The sequence below is a fragment of the Pituophis catenifer genome, unplaced genomic scaffold, assembly GCF_029215685.1.
Source record: "Pituophis catenifer annectens isolate HBS135680 unplaced genomic scaffold, rPitCat1.0.hap2 SCAF_14, whole genome shotgun sequence".
Classification (NCBI taxonomy): domain Eukaryota; kingdom Metazoa; phylum Chordata; class Lepidosauria; order Squamata; family Colubridae; genus Pituophis; species Pituophis catenifer.
In genome coordinates, this window is record NW_027256894.1 from 415,615 (window position 1) to 434,840 (window position 19,226).

The window sequence follows — 19,226 nt, forward strand, 5'->3', positions numbered from 1 at the left end:
AAAACACTTGTCCACCAAGCAGCAGGTGGACCAGTGCAGCAGAGTTCAGCCTTCGTAACCTTCAGGGATGCAGCCTGAGGGGACCGATCCAGGGTGATAGCACCAGGGGATCCCATTTTAAGTAAGGCTGCTTTGATTGATTACTTGGTATGAAGGCAAGAGAAGCAAGGAGGTGAAACTGTTTTGCCTGTCATTTCAGAGCCGCCCTTTTGTATCTTGTTGGCGAAAGAGAGAGATGCCCTCACCCCGCCTCTGGTGGGACAGCACAAGAAAGGCCCCAGGCACAGCACCCCCATTGGTGAGTGGAGGGTGGATTCTCTGGGGGCAGGAAGAGGGCTTCTGCGGGAGCCTCTGGGCGATGGACACAAGAGCCAGAGTGGGGCTGAAGCTCTGCATGGTATTTTTGCTTGAATGATGAAGAAAAACCTTCCAGATGCGGTTTTGCACTGGACCCTTGAGGCTGGTTGGCACATTGCCTGAATGACAGCTGTGGTGCTGGAAGAGGGAGCCAAGGTGCACCTTCATGGATCTTGCAGAAAAGAAGAAGCTGGTTGTGGGTTGCTGCTGGCTCTGCTTTAGAGACCCCAGGAGCCCTCCTGAAGCTGCCTTTTTCATTGGCTTTTTTCAGTGGTGGGAAGCGATCCAGAACACCCTGCAGTTGGCACAGAGGGCAGAGATGGTGTCTTGGGGGCTGGTTCGGCTGGTGCTGCAACCATGGAGGAGAGCCCCCAAGGGAGTTCTATGGTGGCCTGCGAAGAGGAAGAGGAAGCAGGGCTTTCCCTGCATAGGAACCTGGCGACCCCTGTGATGGAAGAGAGTGACGAGCCTCTGCCTTTCAGCCTGGAGAGTAAGAGAGGCCACTCAGGAATGGTGACGGGGGGGTGGGGGGGGCATGGCTGGCCCAGGAGGTTCTGGGTTTTTGGGTTTTTGCTGGTTGCCTCCAGTGATTGGGATGCCCCCCGCCCGGTCACTGGGAGACCCAGTTGAGAAAAGGGGACATTGAGGTGGCCATCTTTAATGTGAATGGGATGAGGTTTCTGGCCTTGGCTTTGTTTGGAGAAAGGCTGGCTCCTGTTTGAAGGTCGGTGTATTCTGCTCTTTCTCCTTGCTCCCCTTAGAGCCTGAAGCCAGGGAAAGGACCAATGGGCTGGCCACAGCAAGCAATCCCAGGTAAGACCTATGGCAGGAAAGCGTTTGTCCTGTGTCACTGCCATGTTTTGCACTCACCCCAAGTCTCTTTGATTTTTTTGGGAATCCATCCAGGATGGCAGAAGGGAAATTTAATGTGCATTGGCTTCTGTGGCACGATTGGCCCTTTATGCATCTCTCCCTCTCACCTTTGTCCGCAGTACCCAGAAGACGCCGTCAGTGTTCACTCGAGTCTGTGGCCCTGAAGAAAAGGCTCCCGGCCCAGGACAGCCGTCTTCCCTGTTCAGGCAAGGCTCCACCCTGGGCCTTCTGGCCGCTTCCTTCTGCAGGGACGGAGAACTCCCTTTTCTGTGCAGCCTCTGTCCGTTATGTCTGGCTGGCTCCTACATGTCGGCGTTTTTGGGTCTCTCTGCTGTGTCCTTTGTTGAGAAGGTTGGACAAATTGAAAAGAAGTAGCTCTTTGAGAGGAAAGGGTTGCCAGAGGGCAAAGACCTGGGTGCAGATGTAGGCCAGAGTACCTCAAATGTGCAGAGGAGGGAGGGCATTTGTGTGGCCCTCAGTTCCTGTCTCCTCCAGGTGGTCCCAGTTCACTGACATGGTTCTACTCCATACCCGGGCAGAGACCACTGCCCAGGCTGTGGAAGGGAGAATTTCTCACCTGCCCAGGTCTTCCTTGAACAAAAGAGGCCAAAAATCCATCCTCATCCTCGGGATGCTTGTGTATCTGAATCGCTCAGCAGCCTCAGCTCAGCTACGATGTGGTTTGGCTGTGACCCCCAGCAGAGAAGGCTCTGGGGAGGCTGCCCTGGCTCCCGCTGCCTTCCCTGCCTCGGAGGCTCTTTCGGAGTGTAGCCTCGCACTGGAACAGGATGGGAAGATGGTACTCCTGCTCTTCAATGCAGAGCAGCTGTTGTGGCATCACATGGCGTCAAATACATCCAGGTGAAATTAGATGCATAAACAGAGTAGATTGACTGACAATTGCTTGTTGGTTCTAAACAGACTTGAAAGTAATGCTTTGAAAAAGATGGTTTCCTGCAGAATTGGTATTATTTAAATGTATTCCTGTGAGGAAAAATTTAATAATGCAAAAAACAAATAATTTTATTCATGAAGGCAGATCATGTTTTGAAAGTTGAACTTGGAAATTCTTCCACAAGGTGGGAAAACATAATAAGAGGTCCTTTTTAGTATTGGACTATTGTAACGCTCTCTACATGGGGCTCCCCTTGAGGTGCATTCGGAGGCTCCAGCTGGCGCAGAGTGCCGCCGCGCGGGTGGTTATGGGAGCAACGTGGAGCTCCCATGTAACACTTCTCCTGCGCGAGCTGCACTGGCTCCCGGTGGTCTTCCGAGTGCGCTTCAAGGTTTTGGTTACCACCTTTAAAGTGCTCCATGGCTTAGGACCTGGTTATCTACGGGACCGCCTGCTACCACCAATAGCCTCCCACCGGCCAGTACGCTCCCATAGAGAGGGGCTCCTCCGGGTGCCGTCGGCCAAACAATATCGACTGACGGCCCCTAGGGGGAGAGCCTTCTCTGTGGGGGCACCTACGATCTGGAACGAGCTCCCCCCGGAGATACGGAGGATCCCGGATCTTCGCACCTTCCGTTGCGCGCTTAAAACGTTTTTATTTCATCAAGCTGGCCTGGCCTAAATCATCTCCTTTTTTAAATTTAAATTTAAATTTTAAACATAAATTTTAATCTGTTTAATTATGGGGTATTTTAAAATTCAGCCTAAATTATTTAATTCGTTTTAATTTATTTTAAATTTGTTTTATCTTCTGGCTGTTCACCGCCCTGAGTCCTTCGGGAGAAGGGCGGTATAGAAATTTAATAAAATAAATAAATAAATAAATATAAGTAGGCAACCCATGATTTGCTGGGTTTTTGTTTCAGAGCTGTTTCCTTACCAGATTCCTTCATGTCTTCAACAATGACAACATCTAAAGTCCTGCCTTAACTGGTCAAGTTCTTAAAAATTCAGGGAGGTATCCAGGGATGGCATCTGCCTTGAAAATAGCACATGTTAAACTGTATAGCACAGTCAAACATCAGGAAATGATTTATGAATTTTGTATTATATCATAAAATGTCTTATAAAATTTGCCAAATTTCAGTTCCACGGGATCTCGGATTTTTTAAAAAAAAGTTTTTTATTTTTTATAAATATGTCAAATCAATGCATGGGCAGTGTGGCACCTGGGCGCCATACATTCCAGTCCGAATAAAACTGATCAAATTAAACATTATTATTACATTCAGTCAACATGCAGTTCCCATAACACATCTATATTAGGTTACAGTCTATCATTATTCAATTATTCCATCTATTTCTCTCTCTCTCTTTTTAAACAAGTTTTATTGGTTTTTTCTCCTCTCCCACATTCACCCACATCTTTTTTTTTGAACAGTGTTGGCCATTTCTTATCTTATATAATTAATCAAATTCAAATACATTTTACTCAATTACAATTCTTGCAAAATCATCTTCCCCCCTTTTCTTTCTTTCTTTTTATTTTAACATATCTCAATATTTCTATACTTGCATACATAAACACCATTTTCATTTGTCCCTAAATTCTAACTTTACTGTTTATTCATATTTATTCTCTTTTATTCTAAAACAGTTCATTCTTTATCTTAATATATTTGTATTTGTTTGTTTGGCGCTGCCTTTCTTCCACTTCATCTTTTTTATTGTACAGCAATCTTTCTCCTCAAACCTACCCTCTTCTTCTTCCCTATCTCTTCCTACTTTCTTTCCCCATCCTCTTCTCTTCTCTACTTCCCCTTCCCTTTTCCTTCTCCTCTCTTCCCCCCGTCTTACCTTCTCTCCTATTCTAATTTCCCTTCCCTTCCTTCCTCCCTACTGTTCCATCCCTCTCTCTCCTTCTTCCCTTCCACCTCTCTTCTCCTCCTTCATCTCTCTCTATTGCTGTATTCATTTTCAATTTAATATTTTCCATGGTGGAATCTAGGCAGCCCCGATCCCTTGTCCTTTTAATTATTAACAGTATATTTCATCTTGTTCCCCTTTTTCCTTCAAATCTTTACTCAAACAATCTTCTAATCCTTTTTTACAAGTATAACATTCAAATCATTTTTATCATTTTAATTTCATTCAGTTTTACATTCAGTTTCAATTATTGAATATATTTCTCAAAGTATCTTAACAATATATTTCCACTTATTCAAATATATATTTATAAAGCGCATCTTAATCATTTCTCATTTTACCCAATCCAATTAGTTCTTAAAATATTCTTAATTTGCCTTTTCTCTTTTTGATTGTTTCAGATATATAGTTTGAAATATTCCAATTATTGCATTTCCCCCAACAACTTTATTCATATTATTAAAACCTATCATTCTATAGACCTCCAATATTATTAAGCATATGACATTTATTGCAGTTTTTCCAGTTTTCAGTAGAGCATATTTACAACTTTAAAATATAGAGTATAAGTCTTATTCCCTTTATTTCATACAGCTCTATACTCCCGTTATTTTAAAATCACTTAATATCATTGTTTTATCTTTTTTTTCTGACATTAAACTCATCTAAAAGACCTAAGTCTTTCCCCTTTTAAATGGAAATTTTAAATCTGGTTTTAAATTATTGGGGTTTTAAATTTGTTCAGCCAAATTATTTAATTCGTTTTAATCTATTTTAAATTTTGTATTTATATGTTTTATTCTATGGCTGTTCACCACCCTGAGTCCTTCGGGAGTAGGGCGGTATACAAATTCAATAAAATAAATAAATAAAATAAATCTATTAAATTTTACAGTTCTGAATATATTTTCATTTCTTTCTGTCATTCTCCTTTTCTGCCCTATATTTCCCATTGTTTCTGCTTTTCCTTTCCTTCGTATCTTTTCATTGTTAATCCCAATGTATTTATTTTGTGTTTTAAAATCATGAAATCTTTGCCCTTTATTTCCCCTTGTTTTCCATCCCTTTTCCCTCTTTCTTATATTTCCACTGTAAATCCCAGTGTAATCATTTATATTTTTAATATTTTTCTTCTCCTCCACCCTCTTTTCCTTCTTTGTCTTTTCTTTTTCCTTCTTCTTCCTTTCTTTTGTATTTTAGAGTTCTGCACTCTCCTATTCTGCCCTATATTTCCCATTATTTCTCCTTTCTCTTTCCTTTTTTGTGTCTTTTTATTGTTAATCCCAGTATACTTATTTTGTATTTTGAAATCATAAAATCTTTTATTTTGTCCTTTATTTTCTATTATTCTCCATCTCTTTTCCCTCTTTCTTATATTTCCACTGTAAATCCCAGTGTAATCATTTAAATTTTTTATATTTTTCCTATTCTACCCTCTTTTCCTTCTTTGTTTCTTTTCTTTTTGTCCATACTTAATATTACAATTGTTTAATTTTCCATAGTCAATCTCTTTGCCTTTATCTTCTTCGTTATCCATCTCTCTTTCTTGTTTCTCAGTCATTTCCTTTTCATCTTCAGTGCATTCTAGCTCAGTCTTTACATCTTTGAATTTTGATTTTCCATGCAAATTATGTTTATGTTTATGTTTATTGGACTTCTATACCGCCCTTCTCACGGAGGACTCAGGGCGGTGTACAGCCATATTAAAACACATATAAATTTACAAAATTTAAAACAATTTAAAATCGAATATATAAAAATTTGGCCCACAAATTAAAACAAACATACACCCATTATAAAATTCGTATTAGGACAGCCAGGTTTGTTGGAACAGAAGAGTCTTCAGGGCGCGGTGAAAGGTACGCAGGTTGGGGATGAGACGAACCTCTAGGGGCAGCTCATTCCAGAGGGCTGGTGCCTCCACAGAGAAGGCTCTCCCCCTGGGTGTTGGCAGTTGGCATTGTTTGGCCGATGGCACCCTGAGGAGCCCTTATCTGTGGGAGCGTATTGGCCGCTGGGAGGCTGTTGCTGGCAGAAGGCAGTCTTGTATATACCCCAGTCCTAAGCCATGGAGAGCTTTAAAGGTGGTGACCAACACCTTCAATCGCACCCGGAAGACCACCAGGAGCCAGTGCAGCTCGCGCAGGAGGGGTGTTATGTGGGTGCACCGAGTCGCTCCCATAACCACCCGCGTGGCTGCATTCTGGACCATAAAGGAAATAATTTCCTTTATTTCTAAACATATTGTCTTTATCAGTTCGTTAAGTTCCTGCTCCATTTTATTCTTTCCAGGTTAGGGTTATTCCAGTTTTAAGTCGCATTAAGGTCCTCCTTTTTTAATCATCAAAGTCTATCCTCTTGTAGGCAAAACATATCGTCCTTAATTCTCGCCCGTTATCGTTTTAAAAGTTCAAGGTTTTACTTTTTTTCCACTCGCTTCTTCAAAGGTTTTCTCAAAACAGACAATTCCATGTTATGCTCTTCTTTCTCCTACAGATGTCTCTCTATAATCCACCGTTCCACTCAGCTAGTTAAAAAATCGCCATTTTATTTGTAATCCACATCCGTTTTTACCGAGTCAAAAAAGAGAAAAAGCCAGTTTTTCAGTTCTTCTTTCACCTTTATATACAACCAATCAGTTTGTAATCCAATCCAAATTAAATCCAAGTTCCAAATTTACATTCCATTTTTCAATCACTTTTAATTCTTTGGTTGGGTTCTTCTACGGTGCGCTTGTCATTCCCACTTTCTTTCTCCATCCGCCATCTCCCCCCGTCGCTATTTAGCCGCTATTTCCATGCCGGGGTAAGTTTAATAGTTTAAAATATTTGAAGTTCTTTTTATTGTCTGTGGATGGCCAATCACTCACCCAGCACCAACACTCTGTTCAAATCTTCCCTCCTGCACATCGCTTGCTTCAGAGGCTCCAGCTTCATGGCGATTCACCCTGATTGCTGCCCCCGTCACCGGATCGAAGAGTTTCTAAGGCTATCCAAGGGACTTGCCTGTCCCTCTTTAGACACTGAGCTGCCTCTCCTTCTTCACTGTCCCTACAGGACAGTTTCTGTCCGAAGACCCCCCGGTGACGGTTTGGCTGGATTTCTCCAAGCTCGTTGGAGCCCGGCATTTTCCCAGCCAGTCACGCTGCGCCGCTTCCGGATTCTCCATCTATTTCTCATTACTTTCATTTTATCACTTATTCTAGCTTTTAATCATATCTAGCTTTTAATCATATCAAATGATTAAAAAAAACTATATTAAACTATAAAAAAACTATATTAAAAAAACTTTTTCTTTCTTTCCTGTCTAACGTCTAATCATGTCACCTGCCTACAAAAAGAGGGGGAAAAAAGAATACAGAGAGAGAGGGAGGGAAGAAGGCCTGGGGCCGTTGATCTCGCTGTTGCGATCTGGTGAGATCCGGCCATGAATGGTGTGAATGGGTTTTAATTGTTTTTAATGTTTTTAGTTTTTAATGTTTTTATATATGGTTTTTAAATGCATTGTAAGCCGCCTTGAGTCTTCGGAGAAAGGCGGCATGCAAGTTGAACAAATAAAATAAAAAATAAATAAATAAGAACAATTCAAAACTGCAACTGAGAAAACAAATCATCCATCCGTCATCCCTTGCCTGTTTATACTTTAATTGCTATGCTTTAAAAGAAAGAGGAGGAAAAAGGAAAAACAAATCAAAAACAACAATAAAGAAAGAAAAAAAAGAAATCATCTACCCGTCTCTTGCCCGCTTTGATACTTCAATTGTTATGCTTTTTTTTTTTTTTTGACTTGCCTCCCCCATTCCTCTCTTAAGTCTCCATCTATATCTATTTCTTGGATGTCCAATCTAGATATTTCTCCCACCTCTACTCTCTTCCACTGTCTATTTTCTAAAGTTTTTACCAAGGCCCCTGCCTCCATTTCAAACATATCTTCCAACTCCCTTAATATGTTTCCCCGCTGATTTAATTCATCAATCATTATTATTTTTGTTATAATCTCCTTCTTGTTTTATTCCTTCTTTATTTATGCTTTTGACTCCTCCCTTTCCTGGGTGTCTTGGTCTGTAGTCATCATCCTTTGTATAGTGTTTTCCATTTTTTCCATGATATCCTTAAATCCTTTGTCTGTAATGTCTTTTATATTTTGAAAAAGTAAATCCATCTCCTGGACAATTCCACTCATCTCTCCTTCAGTATCTTATTTTCTCTTTTTTAAAAAGGTTGATTGTTATCCAACAGTCCAAGAATTATTTATTTAGTCTTTAAACTACCCTTCAAGGAGTACACCAATTCTTTATATCTCATAAATTTACACTCAGTTCCATTCGAATAGTCCCAAGGTCATCAAAAACCCCTTTACATCCTCTTTGCAAATTCAATCCTCAAATATAGTGTTAAAGTGTCTTTTTAGTTAAAACACTTCCTTGTAGTTTCTTCTTTTGTCAGCAGATGGCATTCTCCCTTTAAGTTTCAGTTTACTAGTCCATTGTCATTTGGATTATACAGCAAATATAAAAGCAGAATAAGTTTTATATAGAGATAATTCCAACGCTTAAGAAATACCTTCCCAGTAGTGCTTCTTTCCTGTTTATCTCATAGTCTGTTGTTTATTCTCCTACAGCTTCCATTTCCGGTTAGGTATTTCCCTCCCACCCCCACCCCCAAAACGTCCCAAAATGCTTAGGCACCGCTTTAACACTCAATTCTGGGCAAATAGCTCTAAATTATTTCTTGGGTTTCAATTTAAAGCAAAAGGAAAATCCTCTCCCCCAGTTGCACCATGGCTCGCCGCCTTCTCTCCTGCACCAATCTTAGCTGTTATTCTCCAGTTGTCCCAGCTTTGTAGCAGCCATCTTTAGGCTGCTGCTTCTTGCTGTGGCTGAGAGGAAAAAAAAAACCCGGGCCAGACAGGAGAGCTGCCACTCTCCCTGACCTCACAGGATGCTCCTCTTTGCTTCACCACCCCTTCAGGGCGGCTTAGGCTCCCTCTGGAGCCCACAAACATGAGTTCAGCACAAGGAACGCAGAGACCCATTCCTCTGTGTCTGTATCACCGTGACGTCAACCGGAAGCTCCAGGATCTCAGATTTTGGATGCCTTCTGTAAGCCCATGGGAGGACCTTAATTCAAAAATGGTTGTCCTGCGATGCACTATTTTGCTCACTTGAAGGTTACAATAACAAAGAGTTTCAGTGGTATAGATAGATGCCCCAGAGCTGTGGGTAGATTGTCCTTGCAGTAGGAAAAGGCTGTATCCAGAGATGCGCAGGGGAAGGCAAGGGCTCATAGGGCTGATGACAAGGAGCTGCTAGTTTCTCCAAAGCTGGCCCTTTGCTGTCCAAATGACCCCGTGAGTCATATGTGGAATGCGTGAGGCAAGAGTTTCCCAAAAATGCAGCCTAGAAGCTGCACTTAGATTGCACCTAGAGAAGCTGCTTTCATTCAGAAAAGGAAACAGGCCTGGAGCTGCAAAACTTGGAAGTTGACTCCTGAACCTTTCCTTGCTCCCTGTTGTGACCGAGGCCCAAGTAGTGATTACCAAACAATTCAGTCCTCAACGAACTTATTTTATTAAAACAGCTGAGAATTAATTCATTCTCAGCTTAGTCCAAAACAAAATTTTTAATAACCAGTTCCTCAGCCTTATCACCAACCTTTGATGTCTTTGGCAACCTGCCAAAGGCTTTTCTTGGCAAACCCCCACAAAGTTCAAGAGACGCTGACAAGAAGCACGGGAATCAGCGTTGCTGCTCTTTTAAGCCTTATGGGAGTGGCCAATCATCTTCTGGCCTTACTCCCAAGTTGTCCTTTTTTCTTCAGCTGCTCTTGCCTTCTGGCAGCTCTTTCCATGCGTGCACTAGGAACAGGCTCCTCCTGTTCCTCTGCCTCTCTGCTGTCTGCCTCTGGAGGCTCAGGAGTCCGCGCATCGCTCCCAGATGGCCCCTGGCCCCATCTCTGCCTCCGACGCAGAGCCCTTGTCTGGGCCTTCCCCTGACTCCAGGACTGGCCCATTGTCTTCCCCAACTTCCTTACTGTCTGACTCCGCTGCCAGATACCAGGCTGCTAGTGGACCACAACATTCCCTTTGGAGAGCAGACTTTTGCTGCATTTCCTCAGCCTTGAGAGTTGCAGTCTTTGATTTTGCAGAACGGTTTCATATGGTCAGAGAGTAATGTCCAGCTTCATTTCTTATGCTGCTCCTCTGGAATGAAAGAGACTCCAGCTTTAGGGAGAAGGTAGCCATGGCAAGTAGGCTGCAGTTAGGGTTCTGGTTGAAGGGAAGAGTCCGGGATGGTCCGTTGCTCGTCTTCTCTGGTGCCTCCTGAGATGATTGCCTCTGTGGGGTAGATTCACAAGAAAGCTAGGCGATGGGGAAGGAGCTTGCTCACAGCCAAGCATCAACCACCCAGAGTCGCTTGATTGTGAAGTGGGTGGCATATAAATTTAATAAGTAGAAAATCATGCTCTATACATTGCATAGAGGCAGCAGATGCAAGGGAAGTTCAAGGGATGGATCGATGCCTGTTATTGTTGGAAATGGGTGATCAGTTTAGATAGGATATTGCATCTGATGCAACAGAGTTGCTTTTTTGTTGTTACTATTTTTGATTTTAGGGGTGACTTGTTCAATTTTCCAAGTTCCCAAGAAGAAGATGAGCCATCACGAACCTGGAAGGACCAGCAGAAGTGTGTCTCCTTGGGTTGCAGACAAGTCCCGTCTTCTGAGCTGATTGCTAAAGAGCAGGCAGTGGGCTGCGGTGAAGTGGGAGAGGCCATGGAGGTTGACGTTGCCCCACTTCATCAGGGGGAGAATCGGAGAGCCCCAAAGAAGGGGCATGTGGGCACAGCAGAAGAAAAGACTGTCCCAGAGTCTGGATCCAGCAATGGCAAGGGCACCCAGGTGCCAGGCGAGCACCTGGAAAACTCAGCAGGCCCCGTGTCAGCAGCCACGCAGACAGCCTCTGCCGCTCAGGTGGAAGTGGGCACCAGCACGGCCTGTCCTCCGCTTCAGCAGCGCAACACCAGCGTGCAAACCGAGCGGGACTTTATGTGGCGGCCTGGAAGCCCCCCAGAGGCCTCGCCCAGTCAGGTGAGAGGAAAGGACCATTTGGAGTTCAGGTGGCTCCGATACAGCTACCTGACAGAAGCAAATTTATAAAGGAGAAATAATTTCTTTTTGCATATTCAGACCCATCAGGTAATTCTAATGTTGAATATTTCAGAAGGCTTACCATTGAATCACTTCAATTAGAAAACTCTCTGAAGGTTTCTGTTTTTAGGAGCTGATGCAAAACAGTGCATCCCTCGAGCAGCCAGGCAAAGGCTTGGGGTGTTAGGGTGGTTTTTGGAATGCCATGAGGAAGGGGTCATTCAGAAAGTAAGTTCCAGAATGTGAGGGCACAACAGAAAAAGACTGCCCTCGGCCCACTTCTCCTAACCACCTCCTGGAGATAAGTAGTTTAGGAGGAGGTTTACCCTGCCATGGGAGTCCTGCCATGGGAGTACTTTCTGAACCGGCCGAGCTCCTGGGTGGTCTCCAAAGGTCAGGGAGTGGGGCAGTCAAGGCCCGAGTCCAGGTGACATGCTAGGCTGCCAAAGCACCTGCCTAGGGGGCAGGATGCATGGCATTAGGATTCTGAGGGAGAGCTGGAATTGACCTTGTCAGCACATCCTGGGGTTCACCAACCCCTGAACCAGGATAGCCTCGAGCAGTGCCCTTCCAGGACTACCAAAAGGAACGCCCTGGTCTGGTGGGCTCTGGGTGCTAAAATCAGTCCCTGTAGCCTCAGGCCCTCCAAGCACTGGCAGCCACCCCCGCCGATCATGCTGGGAGCAGCCAGGAGGTCTGAAAAGCCTGCGGTCTGTGTGGAGCTGGAAGGTGGGCAGAGGATGGCTGGGTAGCTCCTCTGCCTCTCCTGGATGGGTGGAGGGTTTTCCTGCAGGTTGCAGAAAGGGAGCATGGATAGGTCTTGTGGTCCTCTTCAGCTTTCTGGTTCTTGAGTTGGGGGAGCAGTGAGGCTGGGCTCCCTTCTGCGGGGCATCTTTGTGTTCTGACCGAGGCTTCCTTAGAAAGTAAAATCTTAATCCCAGTAAAGGCTTTGGCAAACAATCTTTCAGAGGAATGTTTATCAACCCCCATCTTATCTCACTTAGAATGCTGCCAGAGAACCAATTTCCAAATGCAGAGCAATGCCAAATTTGCCACCGAGTCTATTAGAGTCATTTTTTTTTCAATTTTATTTATTGATTAGCCCTTTGGGCCATATCAAGTGCAGAATTACAAAGACAAATCATTACAAAGGTTTGGTAAAACAAATTAAGTAAGATTGGAATAACTCGCAATTAAAATACAATTAGAATAAAATACGATCTAAAATAAAATCGGGATAAAATACAATAATTTAAAGTACCATTTAAATATAATTAAATTTATATTATAATGTCGCCCCTGCATCTACCCAATCAGTGTTAACTGCTATTAAAATTACATTGTTAGATCAAGTGATCATTCTTACAATCTACCGCATTTTGCGGTATTAGAGTCACAAACAGAACTTTCCAATTTTGAAGCGAGATGAACTAATTGCTTCCTGCAAAAGCCCACATCCCATTCGCTCCTCTTTATTTTTTTTATATTTTTTTTTATTGAAAAGTTTTATAAGAAATACAAACATTTCCCCCCCACACCCTTTCCCCCTCCCCCCTTCCCCCCCACCCCCCCTCCCTAGACTTCCCAGAACAGGCACAGGGTATAGCATTCACAAACATAAAGCTAAAATATGCTAACAAATTATTACATTCATATTCTCCCTAAGTCTTTAACTCCTTATAGCTCAAAAACTATAAACATAAGCTACTTAAAAATATTTCATTCATAAGCTATATGAATCTTCTTGTTCGGATACTTTTTTTGCATATAGTCAATCCATCTTCTCCATTCTGATATGTATCTTTCATTTGAATGATCTTTAAGATATGATGAAATTTTTGCCATTTCAGCCAGATGCACAACTTTTAATGTCCATTCCTCAATAGTAGGTGGATCTTCCTTCTTCCAGTACTGTGCCACCAGTAACCTGGCAGCTGTTATTAAATTCAAAACCAACTTAGTCTCTATTACAATACAATCCGTGACTATTCCCAACAAAAAAAACTGTGGTGTAAATTTAATTTTGTTCCTTAAAATATTTTGAATAATCCACCATATTTTAATCCAAAAAGCCTTAATTTTTTTACATGTCCACCATATATGAAAATATGTAGCATCTTCACACTCACATCGCCAACACTTGGGTTGTAAATTTGGATACATGCAGGCTAGTTTTTTTGGGTCTAAATGCCATCTATAAAACATTTTGTAAAAGTTCTCTCTTAAGTTTTGAGTTTGTGTAAATCTTACCCATATCTTTTCCCATGTATCCAACATTATTGGTTCACCTATGTTTTGTGCCCATTTTATCATACAATCCTTGACTAGCTCTGTTTCCGAATCTATTTCCACTAATACATTATACAACCTTTTAATATGCATTTGACCTTTATCTCTTATTTGCTTTATCAAATTCTCATCCTGCTGCAAAATACCAGTTTTTTGATCCTCTCTCCATCTGGCCTGCAGCTGACCATACTGAAACCAAGTCTTAATAATTCCTTCTCTTAATTGCTCCATAGATTTTAATTGTAATCTAACTCCTTCCTTATAAAGGAGTTCCTTATATGTAAACTTACCTTGCTTTTGCTCCAAATTTATATTCTCTATCGCGTGTCTGGGTACTGTCCATATTGGTAACTTATCCTTTAGTTTATATTTATACTTTTTCCAGACACGCAGTAGAGCATTTCTTAATATATGACTTTTAAAAGTCTTATCTACTTTCTTGTCATACAATAGGTAAGCATGCCAGCCGTAGACCAGACCGTATCCTTCAATATTCAGTATCTTCCTCCGTTAAATTTATCCAATCTGTAATTGCTGAGAGGGTAGCAGCTTCATAATACAGTCTTAAGTTGGGCATTTTAAGACCACCTCTTTCTCGGGTATCTTGCATTATCTTTTGATTAACTCGTGGTTTCTTCCCTGCCCACACAAACTTGTTTATGCCCTTCTGCCATTCCTTCAAATTTTCCTCTTTTTTAAGTATAGGTATCATTTGAAAAAGAAATAAGAATCTTGGTAAGATATTCATTTTTACAGCGGCTATCCTACCCAGCAAAGACAGTTGCAATTTCTTCCAATTTTCCATCTCTTTCTGTATTTTTTGCCATAACGGTTCATAATTATGTTGATATAATTTCATATTTGTGGTCATAATATAAACCCCTAAATATTTAACCATCTTAACTATTTCAAATCCTGTTAACCTTTCTATCTCTTCTTTCTGGCTTCTGTCCATGTTTTTAGCTATTATCTTTGTTTTAGCTGTATTTATTTTAAAACCAGATACTTGTCCATATGAGCAGATTATATCCATCAAGGCTGTAAACGATTGTACCGGTTGGGCTAAGGTAACCACCAGGTCATCCGCAAATGCTCGTAACTTATATTCATGCCGTCTAATTCTGATTCCCTTTATTATATCAGTCCCACGTATTTTATTTAATAAAATTTACAGCGTCAAAATAAACAATAACGGAGACAAGGGACAGCCTTGCCTTGTTCCTTTTTCTATATTAAAATTATCTGTTAAACCACCATTGATTATTATTTGCGCTGTTTGTTTTTGATATATTGCCTTAATAGATTGTATAAAATGTTCTCCAAATTGCATCCTTTCTATTAGTTTTAATAAGAATTGCCAATTCAATCTGTCAAAAACTTTTTCAGCATCCAGAAAAACTAGCACTGCGGGGACCTGGTTGTTCCTTCCCAAATACTCTAATAAGTTAACAATTTGCCTTACATTACTTTTCATTTGTCTTCCATTTATAAAACCAGTTTGATCATGATGAATCGTTTGCTGCATAACTGTCATTAATCTGCTAAAATTTTAGCAAAAAACTTATAGTCTGTATTTAAAAGTGAAATCGGCCTATAGTTTTTAGGATCTGTATAGTCTTGCCCATCTTTTGGGATCAGCGATATAAATGCTTTCTTCCAAGTTGGAGGTACCTCTCCTCCCTGTTGTATATTATTGAATAATTCCTTCAGTGGTTCCGCCATTTCCTCCTGTAAACTTTTATAATAAATAGCTGTCAAACCATCCGTTCCAGGAGCTTTACCCACTTTCAACTGCTTAATTGCAAACATAATTTCCTCGGAAGTTATCAATTGATTTAAGCTATCCCTCTGCTCTTTTGAAGTTATACAAATATTCTCTTTCTGCAGATATCTATCTATATCTATATCTTGAATTTTATCACCAGTATACAGCCTTGAATAAAACTCTAAAAAGGCTTTTTTAATCAATTCTTGCTCATAAACCTCCTTACCCTTGTATTTTATTTTCTCTATTGTCTTTGCTTTCTGCTTTTTCCTTAACAAATATGCCAACCACCTACCTGGTTTATTGGCATTACAAAAAGTATTATGTTTTGCATATTGTAAGTTGGTTGCCACTTGATCTGCTATTAACATATTAAACTGACCCTTCAGTAAATTAATTGCCTCTTTAATTTTCTTATCTGTTGGGTTGGCTATTAAAGCCCGTTCCTGTTTATTAATCTCCTCTTCTAATTCTTTTCTTTTTGCCCCCTGTTTCTTTCTATATTTATTATTCAAATATATCAAAATTCCTCGCATGTAGGCTTTACTTGCGTCCCATACCATTTCCATAGATGTACCCTTTTGCATATTCATAGCAAAAAACTCTTTCATAAATTTTTTACACTCTTTTACATTTTCTTCGTATCTAAACAGATTATCATTTAACCTCCAGGACCTCCTAAGCCCTTTCCCATACTCCAATTCCATCCAGACTGGACTATGGTCTGTCAATGTTCTTGAACAGATCTTCGTGTTCTTCACCCTAGATAAGAAATCATTAGTAATTAATATAAAATCAATCCTTGAAAAAGATTGATGTCTATCCGAAAAAAAAGTAAAATCTTTTTCTTCTGGGTTTCTTTCACGCCAAATATCCCTCAATTCCCAGTCGTCCATCATCTCCCAGAACGATTTGGGCAATTTTGCTCTTGTTAAAACATTTTGTTTAGGTCCCTTCTTATCTTTTTTTACATCCAAAACACCATTCCAATCTCCCAATAGGATACAAGTTTTGTATCTCCATTGTGTCAACTTTGAGTGTAGTAAGTTATAAAATTTTTCTTGTTGGTTCGGGGCATATACTCCAATTACAAGCGTTTTTTCTCCTTTTATTAAAAGTTCAATCGCTAAAAATCTTCCTTGATCATCCGCTTCAACTAATTTTGCAATTAAGTCTCTTTTCACATATATAACTATACTATTTTTCTTCTCTGATGCTGCTGCAACATAATGTATACCTAATCTTGCATTTGTCAAATATTTTTGATCTTGTATCCTAATATGAGTCTCTTGTAAACAAATTACATCATTCTTAAATTGTTTAAGATAGTGAAATATTTTCCTTCTCTTCTGTGGAGAATTCAAACCGTTGACGTTCCAAGTCAAAAATCTAGTTCCCATCTCTGGGCCTCTGAAGCGTCTGGAGCAATTTTTGATGGTCTTGCCTCATTTGACCTTTAGGTCTTGCTCCCCCCACAGCTTCTGTTTTGGTAGTTTCTTGGGTTACTATTTGCTGTTGTTGTTGTTGTTGTTGTTGTTGTTGTTGCTGTCTTAATTCTTCCTTGCGCTTAGCTGTTGCTGCTCTGGTCTGTCTTTGATCCTTCGGTTCTGCAAAAATATCAATTAACTCCACATCTTGAATAGCCATCTGAATTTGTAGTGGTTCTTCTTGACCAGTCAAAACTCCCCCCTGAACCACTGTCAGTAGCTCTTCTCTCTCTCTTTCCAGTACTTCCTTCTTTCTTTTTCCTTCTGGTGATTTGGGTGTCCCAGCCTTTAATACATTGATATAAAAATCTCTTGCTTTCCATATTGTATTAAGCTGATATCTCTCTCCAGAATACGTCACCACTAAACCGGCTGGGACCTCCCATCTGTACTTTAATTGACGTTTTTTCAGCTCATCCACCAGAAAAGCATAGTCCCTTCTCGCTCTCAGCATCTTGGGGGGGATTTCTTTCATTGTCATCACCTCCTGGCCTTCAACCTGAAGCTTGTTTTTAAAAGTAGCCTGTAAAATTTCATTGCGTACTCTCCTTGTAGTAAAATATATTACAATGTCTCTTGGTAAGCGTTTCTGTCTAGCCACCCAAGAATTGACATGATATACCTTGTCAATCTGCCAGCCCAGCTCAGTTTTCGCCTCCCCCAGCAACTGTGCCAATGCCTCTGACATCATTTCTTTCAAGTTCTCTTGTTTATTCTCCTTCACTCCTCTAAATCTTAAAGCAAATTCCATATCTCAGTATTGTAACATCGTTACATCATCTTCAGCTCTCTCAAGTTTGCTGTGAGTCTCTCCTAATTTTTTGTCCAAAATTTCTGTAGATTGCTTAATTTCTTCAACTTTATCATCCACCATTTCAATGTCACCTGCCAAACATTTAAATGCCAATAGAATATCATCTCTAATCTGCTGGTTCTGAATTAAAATCTCATCTGAAACAGCCTGTATTTTTTGATTAGTTTCATTAATTTTTTCATTGGTTTCATTAATTTTTTCATTAATCTAAGTAGCAATTTTATTTTGTGTAGTTTGTAGGGCTTCTTGTATCATCTCAAACGTGGGTCTGTTAGAGGGGCAGAGGCTTGCAATCTAGGGGTATGAGCTGGGGAGCTTCCAGCGTTCCCAGTTCCTTTAATAGGAACAGTCTTTACAGATTTTGAGGCCATTTTCAGTTTAAATTGATCGTTGTATTTTATTTAGAAGCCAAAAAGAAAAGTTCATCAAAGTCCAAGAATTTTCCCAATCGTAAATTAACGTTTAAAATCCTCCTTCTCTCAGCACAGCAGTTCTTTCCAGGCAAGAGGCTGCCAGGGAAACAAAACTTTCTGTAACTTTCCCTTTCTCCACTCCTCCCTTTCAAGTTTCAATCGCCATTTTAAATTGCTAACTTGTTACTTCCGAAGGAGGCTATAAACTTTGGAGTTAAGTGTGAATACTTGCAGTCTGACTTCTCCTGGCTTGTTCTGCCTGCAGCAATTAAAAATGTTAAAAATCCCTCATTTGTTGTCAGCAGAAATGGTCGTGGCTTCTAGCCCGCTAATTAGCGGTGTCTTCCCAGGTCCGGAGCAGATTGGCAGGCTTCTAGGGAGCCCTCGCCCTTCGCGCCCCAGGATTTCTCCTAAGGCACTTGGGGGGCTCTACCTCCGCCTGCCGGCTCTTCTCTCCCCCTTTGCCCAGGGAGAGGGTTTTCAAGCTCCAGACAGCTGTTTTTCAGCTGTTCTGGGGCTTTTACGAAACTGGGGATTGGACGCCCACGGAGGGGCGTCAGCGAAGTCCTGCGGAGCCAACCGGAAGTCCCCATTCGCTCCTCTTTTATGTCCTATGGGAGTGGCCAATCATCTTCAAGGTGTGGCCTTACTCCCGAGTCTACCCTGTTCTACCCTGGCAGCTGTCTTCAGCTGTTCCTCTGCCTCACTGCTGTCTAACTCCCTCTCTGCGTCTGACACAGAGCCCTTATCCAAGCTTTCCCCAGCCCCCAGGACTGGACCAATTTCCTCCCCAACCTCCTTACTGTCCGACTCTGCTACCAGCTCCGCTGGCCGCTAGCGGGCCACAACACTTTGAGAGGAGCAGCCTCTGCCTGAATTAGGATTCCTGCAATGGACATAGGGGCTCAGCTCATTCTCTCAGGACCCCTTCTCTCAATGTGGCTATGTCCACTCTGGACTTTTTATGTGGTTCAACTCTTTTCTATTGCTGTGATTTCTATGATTTGTGGTAGAGATTAAGGAGGAGGTGGCAACCCTCTGCAGATTATGGCCCTGGGGCTCTCACCCCTTCAAACTGCCCCACATCTATGGCAAATTGGCCATGTGAGTTGAGATTAAGTGTAGTCCCTGGCTTGGGTTGCTTTCTCCCCTTGCCCATCACAGCAAGACCTGCTTTCTTTCCCTCCTCCCACCTACCTGGGGAATTCTGGATGAGAATGGGGGTGGTGGTGTGGGCTTTAGGCCACTGCAGCTCAGC

The 19,226-nt window shown here is 41.6% G+C and overlaps 1 protein-coding gene across 4 annotated transcripts in view; it reads left to right on the plus strand.

Moving 5' to 3' along the window:
* TP53BP1 (tumor protein p53 binding protein 1) overlaps nt 1-19,226 on the plus strand; it is a 49,421-nt gene that overhangs the window by 15,178 nt on the left and 15,017 nt on the right. For all 4 annotated transcript variants that reach the window (XM_070953763.1, XM_070953765.1, XM_070953764.1 and 1 more), the window contains exons 8-12: nt 200-298; nt 629-847; nt 1,119-1,170; nt 1,350-1,436; nt 10,666-11,140. In XM_070953763.1, coding sequence (XP_070809864.1) covers nt 200-298; nt 629-847; nt 1,119-1,170; nt 1,350-1,436; nt 10,666-11,140 — 932 coding nt within the window. The remainder of the gene's footprint in view (nt 1-199; nt 299-628; nt 848-1,118; nt 1,171-1,349; nt 1,437-10,665; nt 11,141-19,226) is intronic.